At 42.5% G+C, this 20,994-nt stretch overlaps 1 protein-coding gene across 4 annotated transcripts in view; it reads right to left on the bottom strand.

Moving 5' to 3' along the window:
• The window catches only part of ADK (adenosine kinase), a 584,474-nt gene that overhangs the window by 541,268 nt on the left and 22,212 nt on the right, over positions 1 to 20,994 (bottom strand). The window contains exon 1 of one of the 4 annotated variants that reach the window (XM_058436403.1): positions 17,571 to 17,876. The exons of the other annotated variants lie outside the window; for them this stretch is intronic. Within the exon in view, the coding sequence (XP_058292386.1) occupies positions 17,571 to 17,584 (14 nt within the window). The 5' untranslated portion in view covers positions 17,585 to 17,876. Of the gene's footprint in view, positions 1 to 17,570; positions 17,877 to 20,994 lie in introns of those variants that run through there. 4 annotated transcript variants of the gene reach the window in all.

Here is a 20,994-nt window from a genome sequence, read left to right as displayed (position 1 = left end):
TCTCAAACTCTTGGGCTCAAGCTATACTTCTGCCTCAGCCTCCCCAGGTTCTAGGATTACAGGCATGAGCCAGCAAGCCTAGCCCAAGATACACTTTTATAAAGACAAAGAAGTTTTGAAAATAAAAAGTTAGCAAAAAGACACACCATGAAAACACTAATCATAGTGGGGTGGGGGGAGGGGGGAGGGATAGCACTAGGAGATATACCTAATGTTAAATGACGAGTTAATGGGCACAGCACACCAACATGGCACTTGTATACATATGTAACAAACCTGCACATTGTGCACATGTACCCTAAAACTTAAAGTATAACTAAAAAAAAGAAAAAAAAGAAAACACTAATCATAAATTACAGTGGCTATATTAATATCAGACAAGGTAATCTTTAAAATATGGAGTATCACCAGATACAAAGGGATTTCATGAAAATAGGTCAAATCATCAAGAAAAGAAAGTAATACTAAAGATAACAATACATAAGTATGTACACACCAAATAAAATGGCTTCAAAATACTTTTTTAAAAACTTAGAAACAAAAGAAATAGGCAAATACATAATCTTAGTTTAGCACTCTTCTTTCAGTAATTAGTAAAACAGGCAGACACACCAAAAATTAAAGAATCACACTACACAGCATTTATCCTAGAGGAAGAAAAACTTAAGTGCACAGAGAAATCTGTACACAAATGTTCCTAACAGATTTATTTGTAAAACACTAGGCCAGCCATGGTGGCTCACACCTGTAATCCCAGCACTTTGGGAGGCTGAGGTGGGAGGATCACTTGAGGCCAGAGCTCAAGACCAGCCTGGGCAACATAGTAAGACCTCATCTCTACAAAAAATAAAAATAATTAGCTGGGTGCAGTTGTGCATGTCTCTAGTCCTAGCTCCTCAGGAAGCTGAGGTGGGAGAATTCTTTAAGCCCAGGAGGAATGTAGTGTGCAATGATCATGCCAATACACTCCGGCCTCAGTGACAGAGAGAGCAAGACCATATCTGTTTAAAAAGAAAAAAAAAAAAAAAAATGGGCCAGGCGCGGTAGCTCACGCCTGTAATCCCAGCACTTTGGGAGGCCGAGGTGGGCGGATCATGAGGTCAGGAGTTCAAGACTAGCCTGACCAACATAGTGAAAACTTGCCTCTACTAAAAATAGAAGAATTAGCTGGGCGTGGTGGTGTGCGCCTGTAATCCCAGCTACTCGGGATGCTGAGGCAGAAAAATCACTTGAACCCAGGAGACGGAGGTTGTGGTGAGCCAAGATCGTGGCACTGCACTCCAGCCTGGGTGACAGAGCAAGACTCTGTCTCAAGAAAAAGAAAGAAAAGAAAAAGAAAAAAAAAAAATGGTAAAAATCTAGAAACATAATAAATGTCCTTCAACAGGTAAATAGGTAAACAAACTATGGCAAACCCATAAAACAGAAGCAATAAAAAGGAATGAACTATGACACACACAACAACTTAAACGGATCTCAAAGGCATTGTGCTAAGTGAGAAAAAAGCCATATGTACGGGTTACCTACTATATTATTCCATTTATATAACACTCTCGAAGTTACAAAATTACAGTGATGGAAAACAGATCAGTAGTTGCCAGGGGTTAGGGTTCAGAGAAAAGCATAACCATAAAGAAATAATATGAAGAAATTTCTTTGTGGTAACAGAATAGTTTAATACCCTGAATGTGGTAATAGCTACATGAATCCGGACATGATAAAACTTTATAGAACTATACACCACCACCTCCTCAATTAAAAACAGTATATACAAAAACTGGTGAAATTCTAATAAAGTCTATAGTCAACTCAATACTATCATATAACACGGAAATCAGCTTCCTGGTTTTGGTAACACACTATAGTTATAAAAGATATCATTGGGAGAGGAAGTTGAGTGAATAGTGCACAGGAACTTTCTGTACTATTTTTGCGATTTCTGTGAGTTGTATTTCAAAAGAAAAGGGAGGAAAAGGATATAAAAACAGATATATTAAAAATGTTTAGGCCAGGTGTGGTGGCTCACACCTGTAATGTCAGCACTTTGGGAGGCCAAGGCAGGAGAATCACTTGAGCCCAAGAGTTCGAGACTGGCCTGGGCGAGACCCTGTCTTTGTAATTGACATAGTGAGACCCTGTCTTTATATTTTAAAATAATTTTTTTTAATGCTTAAAAAACAAATTAGGGTGACATCATTGGGAATGGCAGAGTAAGGACCTCCAAAAATCCTCTCTTCCATAAAAGCAACAAGAACACTGGCAAAAAAAATGTCAAGACTTGGGCCGGGCACAGTGGCTCACACCTGTAATCCCAGCACTTTGGAAGGCCGAGGTGGGCAGATCACAAGGTCAGGAGTTCGAGACCAGCCTGGCCAACATGGTAAAACCCCGTCGCTACTAAAAATACAAAAATTAGCTGGGCGTGGTGGCAGGCACCTATAATCCCAGCTACTCCAGAGGCTGAAGCACGGGAATCATTTGAACCTGGGAGGCAGAGGTTGCAGTGAGCCAAAATTACACCATTGCACTTCAGCCTGGGCGACAACGCAAGACTACATCTCAAAAAAAAAAAGTCAAAAATAGACTTTTTCAGAACTCTGAGTATTAACCAAAATGTTTGCAACAATCCAAGGAGCATTTATTAAAAAAAGATGGCTGCATCTCGTAAGAATAGCAAGCTTTGTGGCATTTTAATATGCCTTATTCCCATGCCCCTCTTCCCAGCTCCAGGCTAGCCCTAAAAAGCAGCAATCCACAAACCGTGGAATCCTGGAGCCTAGCAGCCAGTGGAGGTGACAGAACAGGGCTAGAGTTCCTTCAAAGTCCCATTTTCAGAGTACAGTTATTATTTGAGCTGACTAGCAATTCCCTGAAAAACTCCACTCCCAAGACTTCCCAATATTTAACCTGATTCAGAGCTTGCCCATTGCTAAAGCCTTTTCCCCCAAGGTATTTATTTGTCAAAAACAATCAGCTAAAATTGCTTAACATTTCAGCTACCTGAAGCAGCTGGGGCAAACAAGCTAACCAAAAAACACAAAAGGAAAAGTAGGAGAATGAGATGTCCATAGGGAGTTTTGAAAAGTTCTGAAATTCCTAAGACTCTGGAAGATCACAACAGTGTGCCCAGGCCTATGGGCATGCTCAAGAAAGACCTGAGAAGGCCCTAAGCAATCACCACTGACTGAGCATGACGCTTGGCAAAAACAGGAAGTCAAGGCTATGGATGAACTGAAAGCCTGGTTGAGTGCTGAAAGTGTGCTCCAACAAGCACACAGAGCCTCTCAGCAAAGACTAGAACAGTAACAAGTATTGACAAGAATGTGGAGAAACTGGAATCTTCATACATTGCTGTTGCAAATTATAAAGTGATTCAGCCACTTTGGAAAATAGTCTGGCAGTTCCTTAAAAAGTAAATATGAAATTACCACATGCCCCAGCAATTCTACCCTTAGGGGAAATAGAAACATAGAACAACACAAAAACTTGTACATGAATGTTTATAGCACCATTATTCATAGCAGCCCAAAAGTGAAAATAACCCAAATATCTCTTAAGTGATAAATGGATAAATTGGGGCATATCTATACAATGAAATATTATTTCAGTTATAAGAAAGAATGAAATACTGATACACGCTACAACATGGATGAACTTTGAAAACATACTTGGTTAAAAAAAAAAAAAAAAAAAAAAAAGGCCAGCTACAAAAGGCCAAATATTATATGATTCCACTTAGGAAATGTTCAGAATAGGCAAATTTGTAGGGACAAGGTAGATTAGTAGTTGCCAGGGGTTAGAGGTTAGGGAGACATGAAGAGTAACTGCTAATGGGTATGGGTTTTCATTTTGGGGGACAAAAACGTTCTGGAATTAAATAGTGCCGATGGCTGTATAACCTTGTGAATATACTGAAAACTACTGAGCTGTGCAATTTTTAAGTGGTGCATTTTACAGTAACTGAATTATATCTCAGTTAAATAGTAACAAACACATAAAACTATCTGACCTAATTGATAAATTATAGAACACTAAATTCAATAACTGCAGTATACATTGTATTTAATAAAAGATACATAAAATATCTACACTGAAAACCTCAAAATATTGCAGAGCGGAATTAGAGACACATGTAACATTCACCAAAACAGACCACAGGGTAGGCCTTAAAACTAATCTCTGTAGCTATCAAAGGATTAAAATCATAAACAATTTATCATTTACAGATACATGGTACAGATATGTACACAATATGTCAACAACACATTCCCTGAACACCATGTAAAATTGAAAATAGCTAGAAAATCCCCAAATATTAAGAAACAATAAACTTCTACATGACCTGTGGACCAGAAAAATCACAATGGAAATAGAAATTTGAATTGAACATATCGAAATTGTATGCTGCAACTAAAGGAGTACTTAGAAGAAAATGTTAATTATATAAGAAATATACATTAGAATGACTACTGGGTGTTAGCAAAGAAAAAATAATAATAATAAAAGAAATGTGGCTGGGCACAGTGGCACTTTGGGAGGCCGAGGTGGGCGGATCACGAGGTCAGGAGTTAGAGACCAGCCTGGCCAACATGGCAAAACCCCGTCTCAACTAAAAATACAAAAATCAGCCTGGCATGGTGGCGCATGCCTATAGACCCAGCTACTCAGGAGGCTGAGGCAGAAGAATCGCTTGAACCTGGGAGGCAAAGGTTGCAGTAAACCAAGATGGTACCACTGCACTCCAGCCTGGGTGACAGAACGAGACTCTGTCTCTGAATGAATGTATGAATGAATGAATGAAATGAAATGAAATGCACGTTAGAAAACAAGAAAGGTTTAAAAACAATAATCTAAACTTCTAAGTCAAAAAAGGTAGAAAAAGGAGAGCAAATCAAATCCAAAAGAGTAGAGCAAGGTAGCCGAGCGCGGTGGCTCACGCCCCTAATACCAGCACTTTGAGAGGCTGAGGCGGGCAGGTCACGAGGTCAGGAGATTGAGACCATCCTGGCTAACAAGGTGAAACTCCGTCTCTGCTAAAAACACAAAAAAAAATTAGCCGGGTGTGGTGGCAGGCGCCGGTAGTCCCAGCTACTCGGGAGGCTGAGGCAGGAGAATGGTGTGAACCCGGGAGGCGAAGCTTGCAGTGAGCCAAGATCGCGCCACTGCACTCCAGCCTGGGTGACAAAGCAAGACCCCATCTCAAAAAAAAAAAAAAAAAGGACAGCAAGAAAATTAAAAGAGCAGAAATACATTAAAATAAAAACTACATGCCCAAAATAGAAATTCAACAAAACAGAATCTGGGTTTTTGAAAAGATTAATTGCTAAACCCCTAGCAAAACTGATCCAAAAATTCAAAAGAAGTACCAACATCAAGAATGCAAATGGAAGCCGGGCGCGGTGGCTCAAGCCTGTAATCCCAGCACTTTGGGAGGCTGAGGCGGGCGGATCACGAGGTCAGGAGATCGAGACCATCCTGGCTAACACGGTGAAACCCCGTCTCTACTAAAAACACAAAAAATTAGCCGGGCGTGTTGGCGGGCGCCTGTATTCCCAGCTACTCGGGAGGCTGAGGCAGGAGAATGGCGTGGACCCAGGAGGTGGAGGTTGCGGTGAGCCGAGATCGCACCACTGCACTCCAGCCTGGGGGACAGAGAAAGACTCCGTCTCAAAAAAAAAAAAAAAAAAAGAATGCAAATGGAGAAATATAGCAGTTCATACAGGCAATAACAGAATATTAGGAAATTTTATGAACTTTATAACAACTCAACAATTGAGAACAAATTCATTTAAAAATTCAACTTCTCAAAACCGACACAGGAAAAAGTGAAGAACCTGGATGCTTATATATCAACTAAAGTAATTAAACCTGTAAAAGTAATTATACTAATTTAAAACCTTCTGCTCTTTCCTGCAAAAACACTCCAGGCCCACATGGCCGCACTGATTAATTCTATCAAAATTTAAAGTAACAATACCAATCCTATAAAGCTACAATAATTAAGACAGTGTGGCATTGACACAGGAGGATACAAATAAATCAACAGAATAGAACAAATCCAAGAAAAGACCCATAGCTATCTAATCAATTAATTGAAAATCCTTTTGAGAAACCCTTACATGATAGTAAAAGAGTAGTTTAAGATAGATCATAGGCCTAAATACAAAAGACAAAAATATAAAGGTTCTAGAAAAAAACCATGAGAGAATAGTTTCACAAGCCTAGCAGAGGGTAAGGAAAGACTTCTTAGAACAGAAAAGGTAATACCATAAAATAAAATAAATCAACAAATTCAACTTGCTCAAAATTTAAAAGTTCTGCTGTCAAAAGGCATTAAGAAAATGCAACAACATAGCTCAGACCACGAGAAAATATTTAGAGACAGAAAGAGTGTGTGTGTGTGTGTGTGTGTGTGTGTGTGTGTGTGTAAAATCTGAGAAACCTGGCAAATAACTTGCATTCAGATATAAAAAGAACTCCTACAAATCAGCAACAAAAAGACAACCCAATAGGGTTGTACATAAAAGTTTAATAAAAACTTGTACATAAATGTTTATAGCACCATTATTCATAATAACCCAAAAGTGAAAATAATCCAAATATCTATCAAGTGATAAATGGATAAATTGTGGCATATCTATACAATGAAATATTATTCAGTGATAATATTTCAGAAATGAACTGACCAAAATAAAAGATAAGCAAATGGCCAATAATCACATAACTATTAGCCATCAAGGAAATATAAACAAAAACCATGATGAAATACAAGTACACACTCACAAGAATGCCTAAATTTTAAAATGCCAAACATTGTGAAGAATGTGGAAAACTGAACTCTCATAAAAAAACTGGTGGGAATGTAAAATGTGTTAAATTTTCCATTTTGGAAAAGTTTAGTGGTTTCTAAAGTTAAACATAAATCTACCCTAGTACACAGCAATTTCACTCCTAGATATTTACCCAAGTCCACATAAAGATATATACAAAAATGTTCATAGCAACTTTATTCATAGTAACCAAAAACTGGAAATAACCCAAAGTCCATCAATAGAAGACTTGTTGCTACATACATATAATGGAATATTACTTGGCAATAAAAGGGAAAAACTACTGATACACACATCAAAATGGGTGAATCTCAAAAATATTATATTGAACAAAAGTAATCAGACACAAAATACTCCTTGCTGTATGATTCCATTTATGTGAAGTTCTAGAATAGGCAAAACTAACATCTATAGTAAAAGAAGTCCAAAAGTGGTTGCCTGGGTGAGAAGGGGGACAGAATTAATTAAAAAGAAGCTGGATCGGGCACAGTGGCTCACACCTGTAATCCCAGCACTTTGGGAGGCTGAGGTGGGTGGATCGATCACTTGAGCCCAGGAGTTCAAGACCACCCTGGGCAACATAGCAAGACCCCACACACACACACACACACACTCCACTCCCCCGGCATTGTTACAAAAAATACAAAAAAAAAAAAAAATAGCCAGGCGTGGTGGTGCACACATGTAGTCCCAGCTACTTCGGGGACTGAGGCAAGTAGATGGCTTGAGCTGGGGAGATCAAGGTTGCAGTGAGACGTGTTTGCACCACTGCACTCAAGCCTGAGTGACAAAGTAAGACCCTGGGGAAAGGAAAGGAGAAGGGAAAGGGGAGAAGGGGAAGGGAAAGGGGAAAGGGGAAAGGGGAAGGGGAAGGAAGGGAAGGGAGGGAAAGGAAGGGAAGGGAAGGAAAGAGAAGGCTGATTTGACTTTACGGAAATTATACTGAGAGAGCCAGGCACAGTGGCTAACTGTGAGCCACTGAAAGAGCCAGGAAAAGTGGCTAACGCCTTTAATCCCAGCACTTTGAGAGGCCGAGGTAGGCAGATCACTTGAGGTCAGGAGTTCCAGAGCAGCCTGGCCAACATGGTGAAACTCCGTCTCTACAAAAATACACAAAAATTAGCCTGGCACGGTGGGGCGCACCTGTAATCCCAGCTACTCAGGTGGCCAAGGCAGGAGAATCCCTTGACCCCAGGAGAGGTAGGTTGCAGTGAGCCGAGATTGGGCAGCTGCACTCCAGCCTGGGCAACAGAGAGAGGCTCTGTTTTTTTTTTTTTTGAGACGGAGTCTCGCTTTGTCACCCAGGCTGGAGTGCAGTGGCACGATCTTGGCTCACTGCAAGCTCCGCCTCCCGGGTTCACGCCATTCTCCTGCCTCAGCCTCCCGAGTAGCTGGGACTACAGGCGCCCGCTACCATGCCCGGTTAATTTTTTTTGTATTTTTAGTAGAGACGGGGTTTCACTGTGTTAGCCAGGATGGTCTCGATCTCCTGACCTCGTGACCACCCGCCTCGGCCTCCCAAAGTGCTGGGATTAGAGGCGTGAGCCACCGCGCCCGGCCGACGACCCTGTTTCAAAAAAAAAAAAAAAAAATTATATTGTTGGCATTTTTTTTTTTAAGTGAACAGACTAGGGAAATGTGTCTCTTGGTTACATAAAGCCAATCCTTCCATATGTATTCTAGATTCTATCCTTCTTTCCTACTCAACATTGATTTCTTCCTTCTGTCAAGCATCATCTATTTTTTCTGCTTTCTATTGGACCACTCTTTTCAGCACACAAATGTGAAAATTTCAAACCCTCCCCGCAGAAAACCTTAGCCCAGCATATACTTCCAACTACCGTTATTTCCCTGCTCTCCTTTACAGCAAAACACTACCAGTGCTCTATCAAATAGTAAGTTCCCCTAAACTAGGTAAAATTATTCATTTTAAATTCAATTGCAGAAAGGCACACGTGCGACATGACTAACACTTACATAACAATTTTCAACTTAAAATGCATTTTTTGATATGTCACCTCTTTAATATCTTCAAAACACCCATGTAGGATAGGTATTGCTATTATCTCTTTTTAACGGATGAGGAAACAAGAAGTTCCTCAAGGTTATGTAACCTCCCAAAAGTAAGATAACAAATAATCCCTAATTTCGAATCATGTGCATTACTATTCAATATACATTTGTACACTCAGAACTCTCCATACAATAAAAATGTCTGACCAATGAAAAACATCCAAATGTACCCAAAATAGGCCAAAATTCCATTATCTTACGGTCCTAGTTCAAATAACATTTCGACAAACAAAACCTAGTACAACAAAATGATTATAACGCACATGTAGGTGACCAGATAATTTATTACCCAAATGGGACATTTTTGAGAGTAAATGAGACACATTTATGTGTCTATTAATTGTGTCAGGATAGCTGGGGACAATGGCTCATGCCTATAATCCCAGCACTTTAGGTGGCTGAGGCGGGAGGATCACTTGACCAAGAGTTTGAGGCTAGGAGGTTCAAGACCAGCCTGGGCAACATGGCAAGACCCCATCTTTACCCACCCCCCCAACACACACACACACACACACACACACACACACACACAAAATATAGCCAGGCATGGTGGTGTGTGTTTATAGTCCCAGCCTCTCTGGAGGGCTGAGGTGGGAGGATCACTTGAGCCCAGGAGTTCAAGGTTACAGTGAGCCATGATTGCACTACTGCACTCCAGCTGGGCAGCAGAGCAAGACCCTGTGTCTACAAAAGAAAAAATAATAATAAATAATAATGTCAAGATAACAGGCATGATCCAGAATTGTCCTGGGCAAACTGGAACATATGGTCATCCTATTCATAACCTAGCTTTGCTATTTAAAAAATAAAAATCTCTGCCAGGCGCAGTGGCTCACACCTGTAGTCCCAGCATTTTGGGAGGCCAAGGTGGGTGGATCACCTGAAGTCAGGAGTTCAAGACCAACCTGGCCAATATCGTGAAATCCCGTCTCTACTAAAAATACAAAAATTGGCTGGGTGTGGTGGTGGGCACCTGTAGTCCCAGCTACTCAGGAAACTGAGGCAGGGGGAATTGCTTAAATCCGGGAGGTGGAGGTTGCAGTGAGCTGAGATTGTGCCACTGCACTCCAGCCTGGGTGACAGAGCGAGACTCCGTCTCAAATAAAGTAAAAATAAAATAAAATAATCTCAGACCAGAATGCCAACTAAAAAAGTTAAAAGTAAAAAAAAAAAATTTTATTTATGTTTTATCACAGTATTTCATTTTATTAATAGTATATTTCATGGCCAGGCGTGCCTATAATTCCAGCACTTTGGGAGGCCGAGGTGGATGGGTAAGCCGAGGATGGGTTCGAGACCAGCCTGACCAACATGGAGAAACCCCATCTCTATTAAAAATGCAAAATCAGCTGGGCGTGGTGGCACATGATTGTAATCCCAGCTACTCGGGAGGCTGTGTCAGGTGAATCACTTGAACCTGGGAGTTGGAGGTTGCAGTGAGCCGAGATGGCACCACTGCACTCCAGCCTGGGCAGCAAGAGCAAAACTCCATTTCCAAAAAAAAAAAAAAAAAAGTATATTTCATTACAGGATCAAGGGATCTTCCTGACTCAGCCTCTCAAGTAGCTGGGACTACAGGCGCAATACCACCACACCCTGCAAATTTTCGTATTTTTTGTAGAGATGGGGTTTTATCATATTGCCCAGGCTGGCCTTGAACTCCTGGCCCCAAAGCGATCCTCCCACCTCAGCCTCCCAGAGTGCTGAGATTATAGGCATGTGCCACCGTGCCCAGCAATAGTATTTGTTGAATAACAATTTAAAACCAAGGATGTGGCTGGGCACAGCGGCTCATGCCTGTAATCCCAGCATTTTGGGAGGCCCAGCACTTTGCGAGGTCAAAGCAGGTGGATCACTTGAGCTCAGGAGTTCAAAACCAGCCTGAGCAGGCTGGGCGCGGTGGCTCACGCTTGTAATCCCAGCACTTTGGGAGGCCGAGGCGGGTGGATCACGAGGTCAGGAGATCGAGACCATGGTGAAACCCCGTCTCTACTAAAAATACAAAAAATTAGCCGGGCGTGGTGGCGGGCGCCTGTAGTCCCAGCTACTCGGAGAGGCTGAGGCAGGAGAATGGCGTGAACCCGGGAGGCGGAGCTTGCAGTGAGCCGAGATTGCGCCACTGCACTCCAGCCTGGGCGACAGAGCGAGACTCCGTCTCAAAAAAAAAAAAAAAAAAAAAACCAGCCTGAGCAATATGGTTAAACCCCATCTCTACAAAAAATACAAAGGTGGGACTACAGGACTACAGGTGGGACTGTAGGGACTTCAAGTGGGACTACTCCCAGCTGCTCAGAAGGCTGAGGTGGGAGGATCACTTAAGCCCGGAGGTTGACGTTGCAGTGAACTGTGTTCATACCACCATACTCCAGCAAGGGCAACAGGGCAAGACCCTGTCTCAAAAAATAAAAAAATAACATAAAACCAAGGAGGTATGAAGAGGTAGGGAGTCGTGACTGTTAACCAATATTGCAGGAAAGGGTTAACATTCAAACAGTCTAGAAAATCACTTTGGTTCAAGTTTTATCTTTGACAGTTCTGCTTAACGTAGCAATATTGTGGCTGGAAAGATTTGGAGTTAGAAAACCTTATATGCTTTTTTCAAACAAAGGTGATCTATTTATAAATAGAAGCATTAACAGCTGACAATGTTGCACATAAAAGATTCCTGGCCAGGCACGGTGGCTCATGCCTGTGAGCACTTTGGGAGGCCGAGGCAAGAGAATCACCTGATGTCAGAAGTTCGAGACCAGCCTGACCAATATGATGAAATCCCATCTCTACTAAAAATACAAAACTTAGCCAGGCATGGTGGCATGCGCCTGTAATTCTAGCTACTCAGGAGGCTGAGAGAGGATAATTGCTTGAACCCGGGAGGCGGAGGTTGCAGTGAGCAGATATCGTGCCATTGCACTCCAGCCTGGGCAATAACAGTATAACTGTGTCTCAAAAATAAATAAATAAATAAAAAGAAAGATTCCTGTTTTAGTTCTTCAAAATATTCCATAAATGAAACAATTTTAGTTTAAAAGCTCACTTACCTCTCTAAAAAAATCCTACAGCATAAAAAAAAAATTGTGCAGTAATGAGAATTTACAATTATTATTTTAAAAACACAGGTAAAAATGAGTTTGAAAACTTTGTTTTAAGGCTCTAAAGAAACCAACTCAACAAAGACAGTTTCAATCTTAGCCAGATTTTAGTCTCCATATGAATGTTCTGAGTGGCTTGGCAGATTCTATTGGACATATCTCAAAAAGTTTTGAGTGTTAGAAGGAAAATACCCCACGACCCCACCCACTGCCCACATAAATTTTCCAATGTAGGCTTAACCCACAAAAGTGGGTTCCAGAATCATCATGTAGGGCACAGTGATGTCCAGAGTCCCAGAATAGTTTTAGACCAAACCTGACCTATCTGGGCAGACCAAAGAATAGGGCTCCTTAGCTCTACAACAAATACTCCCCAACTCCATTTCCTAGTATTCCCTGGCACAAACCCAAGCTGTAAGCAACGCCCAAAACCAGACTAGACACTGATGTTAGGAAAACAAGGCAATATTCAGAGGGGAATTTTGAAATAGTGTTGCTCAGTGAAAAATACATAAATTAGGAGTCAGAAGATCTAAATTCTATCTTAGGCTCTACCACTAGGTCTAAGTAGGACATTTCACTTTACTTTGGACACAAGATCCAGTACAGAAAAGGAAAAAAACTAAAATGCTAAGGATCCTCTTTGAATCCTGACATTCTGCATCTTCCTCTGTCTCCTGAATTTAACTCAGGCACCAACTTAACTACTGGGCCAATTTAAAATGACAAAAGCATCAATTTATCAAATATGTTCTATCATTTCCCAAACGAAGACCAGTAGGAATCTGATCTACATCACAAAGGATATAAGTTCTTCTCCAAGGATACCTGGTTTCAGAGGCTGTAAATTTAGACTCTTAATCAGTAATTAAGTAGAATAGAATACAAATGATGAAATACTATCTCCAGCCAAATTCAAAGATCTTCAGTTAAAAATAAAAAAAAGTTTTCATTTAAATTTAGGAATTCCTAAAGAGACCCAAAAAAAAATCTTTATTTAGGAATTCCTCAGAGTTGAATGCTATATTAGAAAGGGAACTGAACAAGGTATCTAGAGGTCTCATATCTAGTTCAAGATATGTAACTGTGTGAACTTGAACACGTCACATTATCTCTGGGCTTTAATTCAACTGTAAAATGAGAAAATTAGATAGGTAAGTTTCTTTCCTGTCTAAAAATTTAAGATTTAAACATTTTTTTCTCAGATGACACCATTCTCCAGAGGGCTCAAAGTGCTTTTATTCTATTTTTTAAATGCTTTAAAATTTAAAAGCACTTCTACACTTATCCAACAACACTGGTAGGATGAATATTAGTATCTCTACTACTGAGTTATTTCATTAAACAAACGTCCAGAATAGAAAAGAGAAATGGGGCTGGGCGCGGTGGCTCACGCCTGTAATCCCAGCACTTTGGGAGGCCGAAGTGGGTGGACCACGAGGTCAGGAATTCAAGACAAGCATGGCCAGCCGGGTGCGGTGGCTCACGCCTGTAATCCCAGTACTTTGGGAGGCCGAGGCGGGCAGATCATGAGGTCAGGAGATCGAGACCATCCTGGCTAACATGGTGAAACCCCGTCTCTACTAAAAATACAAAAAATTAGCCGGGTGTGCTGGCGGGCGCCTGTAGTCCCAGCTACTCAGGAGGCTGAGGCAGGAGAATGCGTGAACCCAGGAGGCGGAGCTTCAAGTGAGCCGAGATCGCACCACTGCACTCCAGCCTGGGTGACAGAGCGAGACTCCGTCTCAAAAAAAAAAAAAGACTAGCCTGGCCAACATGATGAAACCCTGTCTCTACTAAAAATACAAAAATTAGCTGGGCGCAGTGGCGGGCGTCTGTAAACCCAGCTACTCGGGAGGCTGGGGCAGGAGAATGGCTTCAACCCAGGAGGTGGAGATTGCAGTGAGCCGAGATCGCGCCACTGCACTTCAGCCTGGGCGACAGAGCAAGACTCTGTCTCAAAAAAATATAATAATAATAATAATAAAAAGAAAAGAGAAATGGAAGCTCAGTAACTCAGAAAAGGCCCTCAATGGGGCCCAAGATATTCTGACCATTGGTCCTCATTGATTTCCAATCCTATATTCTTTCATAGCCCTTGCTATGAAAAGAGTCACATACTACTATATTTAGCAACAATTAAGGGTGGTATAATACAAGAACGCTGGACACAAAGTCAGAGTTGGTTATCTTGTAATCATTCAGCTTATCAGTAAAAGGGGGTCAATAATACCGCTGAGCACAAAATGGGAACATTAACAGAAAGGGGTCCCAATCTAGACCGCAAGAGGGTTCTTAGACATCATGCAAGAAAGAATTCAGGGCAAGTCCATAAAGTGAAAGCAAGTTTATTAAAGAAGTAAAGAACCTGTAATCCCAGCACTTTGGGAGGCCGAGGCGGGCGGATCACGAGGTCAGGAGATCGAGACCATCCTGGCTAACACGGTGAAACCCCGTCTCTACTAAAAATACAAAAAATTAGCCGGGCGAGGTGGCGGGCGCCTGTAGTCCCAGCTACGCGGGAGGCTGAGGCAGGGGAATGGCGTGAACCCCGGGGGGCGGAGCCTGCAGTGAGCCGAGATCGCGCCACTGCACTCCAGCCTGGGTGAAAGAGCGAGACTCCGTCTCAAAAAAAAAAAAAAAAAGTAAAGAAACAAAAAGGACGATGATTCCAAAGACAGAGCTGGGGTGTGGGCTGCTCAGCTAAGTATCTTGTTATTTCTTGATTGTATGCTAAACAAGGGGTGGATTAATCATGAGTTTTCCAGGAAAGGGGTGATGATTTCTCAGAACTGAAGGTCTTTCACATTTTTAGACTGTATAGGGTAAGGTCTGAACATTGCCATGGCATTTGTAAACTGTCATGGCACTAGCGGGAGTGTATTTTAGCATGCTAATACATTATAATTAGTGTATAATAAGCAGTGAGGATGACCAGATGTCACTCTCATCACGATCTTGGTTTTGGTGAGTTTTTGCTGGCATCTTTACCGCATCCTGTTGTAGGGTCTTTGTGACCTGTATCTTCTGCCTATCTCCCGTCTCATCCTGTGACTAAGAATGCCTAACCTCCTAGGAATGCACCCTGGTAGGTCTCAGCCTTATTTTACCCAGCCCCTATTCAAGATGGAGTCGCTCTGGCTCAAATGCCTCTGACAGGAACATGTCTGACATCATTATTGCAAAAACTAAAGATATGACATAATTGCATTAAATGTAGTGTTCACCAGGAAATGGCTGGTATCTGTAGGATGACCAGCTCGTTCAAAACTATCACAATATAGAGTCACTTCACTTTCAGTGGCCTCCCTGCACTTCCCCCCAACACCCAGCAGTTGTGTTCTCTTGGCTAACCCTGCCTACTTCTAAACCCCAGTTATCAAGTTCGTTGCAGGATAAGAAGAAAGCAAAAGAGTTACTATAGTTGTCTCTCATGATACTTTACAATTTCTGTCCACAGAAACAGCTTTTTCAGGAAATTTAAATAGTATATTGTTTCTATAAAGGCACCATGCAGAGCACTAAATCATGGAAATCTGGATTCAATTCCTAACTTTGCCACTGATTTTGCACAAGGCACTCAACTTTTGTCTCAGTTTCCTCAGGTGTAAAATGTACTAGCTGGTTTAAATAACATCTAAAAGAGCTTTTTCGAGCCATGTTACTATAGTTCAAGATTATGTAAAATACAGACTGACATCTGAAGAAACAAGCATAAATAAATTTTATCATCAGTTATCCATCCTTTCAAAACATGTCAAGTAAGGCTGGTGTCAACCTTTACATCAGTCTTTTAAAAACAAATATCAACTCCTACATTAAAAGATACATCCTGCTGTCACTTATTAAACAGCAGAAGCTTTAGATTTGGATGTTTCTCCAATGAGGCACAGTCAGGAAGATGATAATCAATTAAAACTGAATCCACAAAACAACTGATTCTTAACACAGAAAGTATTTGACCCCTACACCTAATTAGTAGCATTCTGTGATAATAAGAGTGGGAATGGGAAGAAGGGGAATTAACTCTGGGTACAACAGCCTAATTCTAATTCATCCCAAAATACTGTTAGCTTTAAAAGCTAGATTTATATGCCCCAATATAATTTATTGTGAAATCTTCCCATGTGGGTCTCCATGTTTCAGCACCTGAATCTCCTTCTGCATAATGAGATAAGTACTTTGTCTATGTTAGTACAGAATTAGACAATTTAGGCCGGTCGTGGTGGCTCACGCCTGTAATCCCACCACTTTGGGAGGCCGAGGCGGGTGGATCACTTGAGGTCAGGAGTTCAAGACCAGCCTGGCCAATATGGTGAAACCCCATCTCTACTAAAACTACAAAATTAGCTGGGCGTGGTGGCGAGCGCCTATAATTCCAGCTATTTGGGTGGCTGAGGCAGGAGAATCGTTTGAACCCGGGAGGCGGAGATTGCAGTGAGCGGAGAGCGTGCCATTGCACTCTAGCCTGGGCAACAGGAGCGAAACTCTGTCTCAAAAAAAAAAAAAAAATAAAAAAATATATTATTATTATATATGCAATTTAAGAGACAGACTATGTCCGAGTTCAGCACAGTTAGATCTTACTGATCTTACTGAGGGTTAGGTTCCCAAGCTGTCTCTTAAACACAATGTAGTAAAAATTGCCATTGAGAAGCTCTCAAATCACCAGGACGGGTGAAGCCTGGAAAGCTCATAGACCAAAAATGAGCTTATTTTATTTCTCTTCACATTTTTGTGCTGGGGCCTCCCTTTCTCTGGGACAACAAAGCCCAAGTTCTGCTTTTAAAAAAGCCAGTCAGAACATTGGGTATATAAAGCAATTATCTCTTTTTATAAATAGTTGAACTAGCGTAAATTAAACATTCAGTCAAGGCTACTGGGAGAAAGTGGACAAGCCCATTATCCTGTCCCCATTAACAAAAAAAGAACCTTCCACACTGGAAGAGCAATTGGGGGAAAGTCTCCAGTTTCATGGCTTTCGCTACATGCCCAGCATCTCCCAACTCATTTCACTTGTGACTCTCAGATAAAAGGAGTAAAGAAACAAGATGGTACCTTCGGGAACCAGGGTCCTAATTCCAGTCATGAGCAAACATTTTAGAGACACACAATTTCACAACTTGAGGGCAATATACCTGCATCAGAGAAGGGCCAACTTCGCAGGTCTGCTCCCGGCCAACAATGAAGTTCTGTCAGGGGGCATGACACGCAGGCATGACACACACTGTGCACGCCACGCTCCCTCGGGCCCTGGGCCGCCCCCGGGGGCGCGGGTGGGGCACATTTTTCATGGGAAATCCACTACACACCCAAGAACGCTTGCAACCCTGGAATCTGGGCGAGGGTCACCTCAACCAAGCAGCGACACACAGGACTCCGCAATGTGCCATAGACCCGAAAACTTCTGAGGAAAGCAGAAATGCCCAAATGAAAAGTGCGGAGGGAACCCCCAACAAGAGGGGGACCAGAGGCAGAGGCAGGCTCCAGACCACCCGCGAGAAGGAGCGACAGTGCTCAGGCGCTCGGGAGGCTAACGCCGAGCCCGGAGCAGTCGAGGCAGCCGCCCGCTCGTTACCTGACGGACGTCATGGCTTCGCCCTCCTGCCCCACGCCACGGAGCCCGCGTCCGATGCTCTACGTCCGCTCGAGCAGCAGCAGGTACCACAGCAACTGCTTCCCGGCTCAGGCACTCAGCGACTGGGAGCGCGTCCTCACACACCCCGCGCGCGGGCGGCCCCTGGCGAGCCGGCCCGGGGTGCTGATTGGAGGGAGGGCGGGCGCTCCGCCCCGGGCGAAGGGCTGGAGATCGTCCCCAGACGCCGCGGGCCACCGCGTGTCTCGTGCCAGCTCGCTGGCGCGCGGGCTAGCGAGCTGACTAGCGGGCGCGGTGGCCATCTTGAGTCCTGGTAACAGCGTCCCAGTCACCCCGCAGTTTACAGGGCGAGAGATTAGGTGCCCGCCCCAAAAATGGCCGCGCCTCTGGCAACCAGTTTAGCAGTCACATGGCCACGGTCTACCTCGGCAAGCTTAGGTCCCTTAACAGCACTTAGGAAAGAGGCGCTGTCAGGGCAGGTTTTCGGGAGTGGGATTTAACAGCCTGCAAAATCCATCTGCAAAGGTGGGGGGGGAAAAAAGCAACAGCCTGGAAAGCCTCAGCCTAGGAAAATATAAAATGCCTGGCAACGGCAGCACGACGTACTAATTAAAGTCCGCAGCCTTTGAGAGTCATTTGCTGGATCTGATGGTCCCAAACGTTCCTGAACTTCAGAAACACTTAAAGCAGTTTATTTAATATGGATAGTGTCACCTTATGTATCAGAATCTAGAAAGGTAGGCCTGGACATCGGTATTTTTAGCAAGTTACCAGGTGAATCAGGTACAGACATAAAATTTTACAACCTCTGGGCCCCACTCAAGACTATCCTATTTGACACAATTACCTCACTTTCCAGAGAAGCATGCGGGCTATAAAAAAAAAGAATCTAAGACCATAGCGGGGGAAAGTGGATGGCACCCTAACTCCTGGCTCTAATCTTACAGTTTAATGCAGTTGAAGAGTTAAGAAATTGTGAACCAATAAAAGGAAAATTAACTCCAACTATGAAAGGGGGGAATCAGTAAATGCTTTATGATCTAAACTGCTTTTCTTTATTGCTTTATTCTCTGTGCAGTAATTTTTTTAATTTTCATTTTTTTATTTTTGTAGAGACAGGGTCTCACTATGTTGCCCAGGCTGGTCTTGAACTCCTAGCCTCAAGCAACCCTCCCACAGCACTGGGAATATAGGTGTGAATGACTGGGCCCTGTTCTACAATGTTATTAATAGACTACAATATCCAGTGGCATTCACTTACTGACCATCTAGGATGGTTATCAATTTCATATGTCTGAAATCAGTTACATCAGAAGCAACCCAATACCATCAGATATTGAAATGTGGCTGATGGGACTGAAGAACTTAATTTTTAATTTATTTAATTTTAATTCATTTAAATTTTATAACTGAAGCAATATATTTTTCCATTAAACACAATTGTATTGTTTTGGTTGGACTACATTTCACTTTTTTTTTTTTTTTTTTTGAGCTGGAGTCTTGTTCTGTCGCCCAGGTTGGAGTGCAGTGGCACGATCTCCAACCTCCGCCTCCTGGGTTCAAGCGATTCTCGTGCCTCAGGCTCCTGAGTAGCTGGGACTACAGGCATGCACCACCATACCTGGCTATAGTTTTTTGTATTTTTGGTAGAAACAGAGTTTCACCATGTTGGCCAGGCTGGTCTCAAACTTGTGGCCTCAAGCGATCTGCTCGCCTCAGTCTTCCAGGCATGAGCCAACACTCCTGGCCTCTTTTTGCCTTTTTTAATGTGGCTACTAGAAAATTTAAAATTACAGGAATCTTGCATTATATTTCTACAGAACAGTGCTGCTCTATAGTCTAAGTTAGCCTTACCTATCGCTGTCCCTGTGATAGAATAATGAAGTTCACAAAATGAAATTAGTAAGGAAGCCAGTTTATAAAAATCTGTTTCCTTGCTAGCCATAAAACACATCAAATATTCCAAAAGATTTCAAGTTTCTTTAGAAAATGCTATTTTTAGCACTGTTCTCTTTAATCTGGGAAATGCCTATCCAGAATGAAGCCATGGTCTATAAAACTGATGTGTTCAGTCCATGAGTAAAAGCTGTTAAAACACTGAGCTATACTTGGCGTGGTTAAGACTTTGACCGAAGGTCCACAAGCAGAATTAGTCAATTGTTCCTCTGGATTAAACAGGATCTGAAGCAAAGCAGCAGCTGGCTTAGCAATTCAAAGTGGTGGAGACACTGGCTAGAGTCACCCACCTTCTCTTGTGGAAAATGTTGATAGATAATCCACATTTCAAACCATCAGTGCTTTTCAAACTTTAACATGCATACAAATCTCGTGGATCTTGTTAAAATGCAGGTTTGGCACTGCAGTTATCAGTGACCAAAACTTTGCATTTCTTTATGTTCCCAGGTCTCACCAATTGCTTCTGGTCTGTGGGCCAGGCTGAGTAGCAAGGCTGCAAAGGTAGCAAGAGATAATCTGGTTTGCAACTTCTGCTTGACTTCCTATTACCTGTATGACTTTAAGCTGGTTCTTTTTTTTTTTTTTTTTTTTTTGAGATGGAGTCTCACTCTATCACCCAGGCTGGAGTGCAGTAGCATGATCTCGGCTCACTGCAACCTCTGCCCCCACTCCCCAACTCCATCCCCAGGGTTCAAGCAATTCTCCCACCTCAGCCTCCCGAGTAGCTGGGACTAAAGGCACACACCACCATGCCTAGCTAATTTTTTTTTCGTGTTTTTAGTAGAGACAAGGTTTCACTCTGTTGGCCAGGCTGGGCTTGAACTCCTGACCTCAAGTGATCCGCCCACCTCAGCCTCCCAAAATGCTGGGAATACAGGCACAAGCCACCACACCCAGCCTTTAAACTGGTTCTTAATCTGTCTGTCCCTCTGTTTACCCATTACATGCTATTCAGGGCACTGTGAAGATTAAAATTTAATTAACTATAGTAAAGAGTCTAATAGAATCCTTGGCACATGGCATAATTATTACTTTGTTATTATCATAATAGTTAAACTTACATCTCTGGAGGCATGATCCCAAACCTAACATGAACTTGGCCCTCTGAACAATCAAATGCACTTTTGCTCAATGCTTAACATACTTTGGTAACACCTACCTTCGATTTGTAACATTAAAATTTTCAAATTAAAGCCGGGCACGGTGGCTCACGCCTGTAATCCCAGCACTTTGGGAGGCTGAGGCGGGAGGACCACAAGGTCAGGAGTTAGAGACCAGCCTGGCCAATATGGTGAAACCCCGTCTCTACTAAAAATACAAGAATTAGCCGGGCATGGTGGCACACACCTATAGTCCCAGCTACTTGGGAGGATGAGGCAAGAGAATCACTTGAACCTCGCGAGGTGGCTCACCTGTAATCCCAGCACTTTGGGAGGCCGAGGTGGGCGGA

Source organism: Hylobates moloch, unplaced genomic scaffold, assembly GCF_009828535.3.
Source record: "Hylobates moloch isolate HMO894 unplaced genomic scaffold, HMol_V3 SCAFFOLD_3, whole genome shotgun sequence".
NCBI lineage: Eukaryota > Metazoa > Chordata > Mammalia > Primates > Hylobatidae > Hylobates > Hylobates moloch.
Note: the sequence above shows the minus strand (reverse complement) of the source record. Positions and strands in the feature narration are given on the sequence as shown.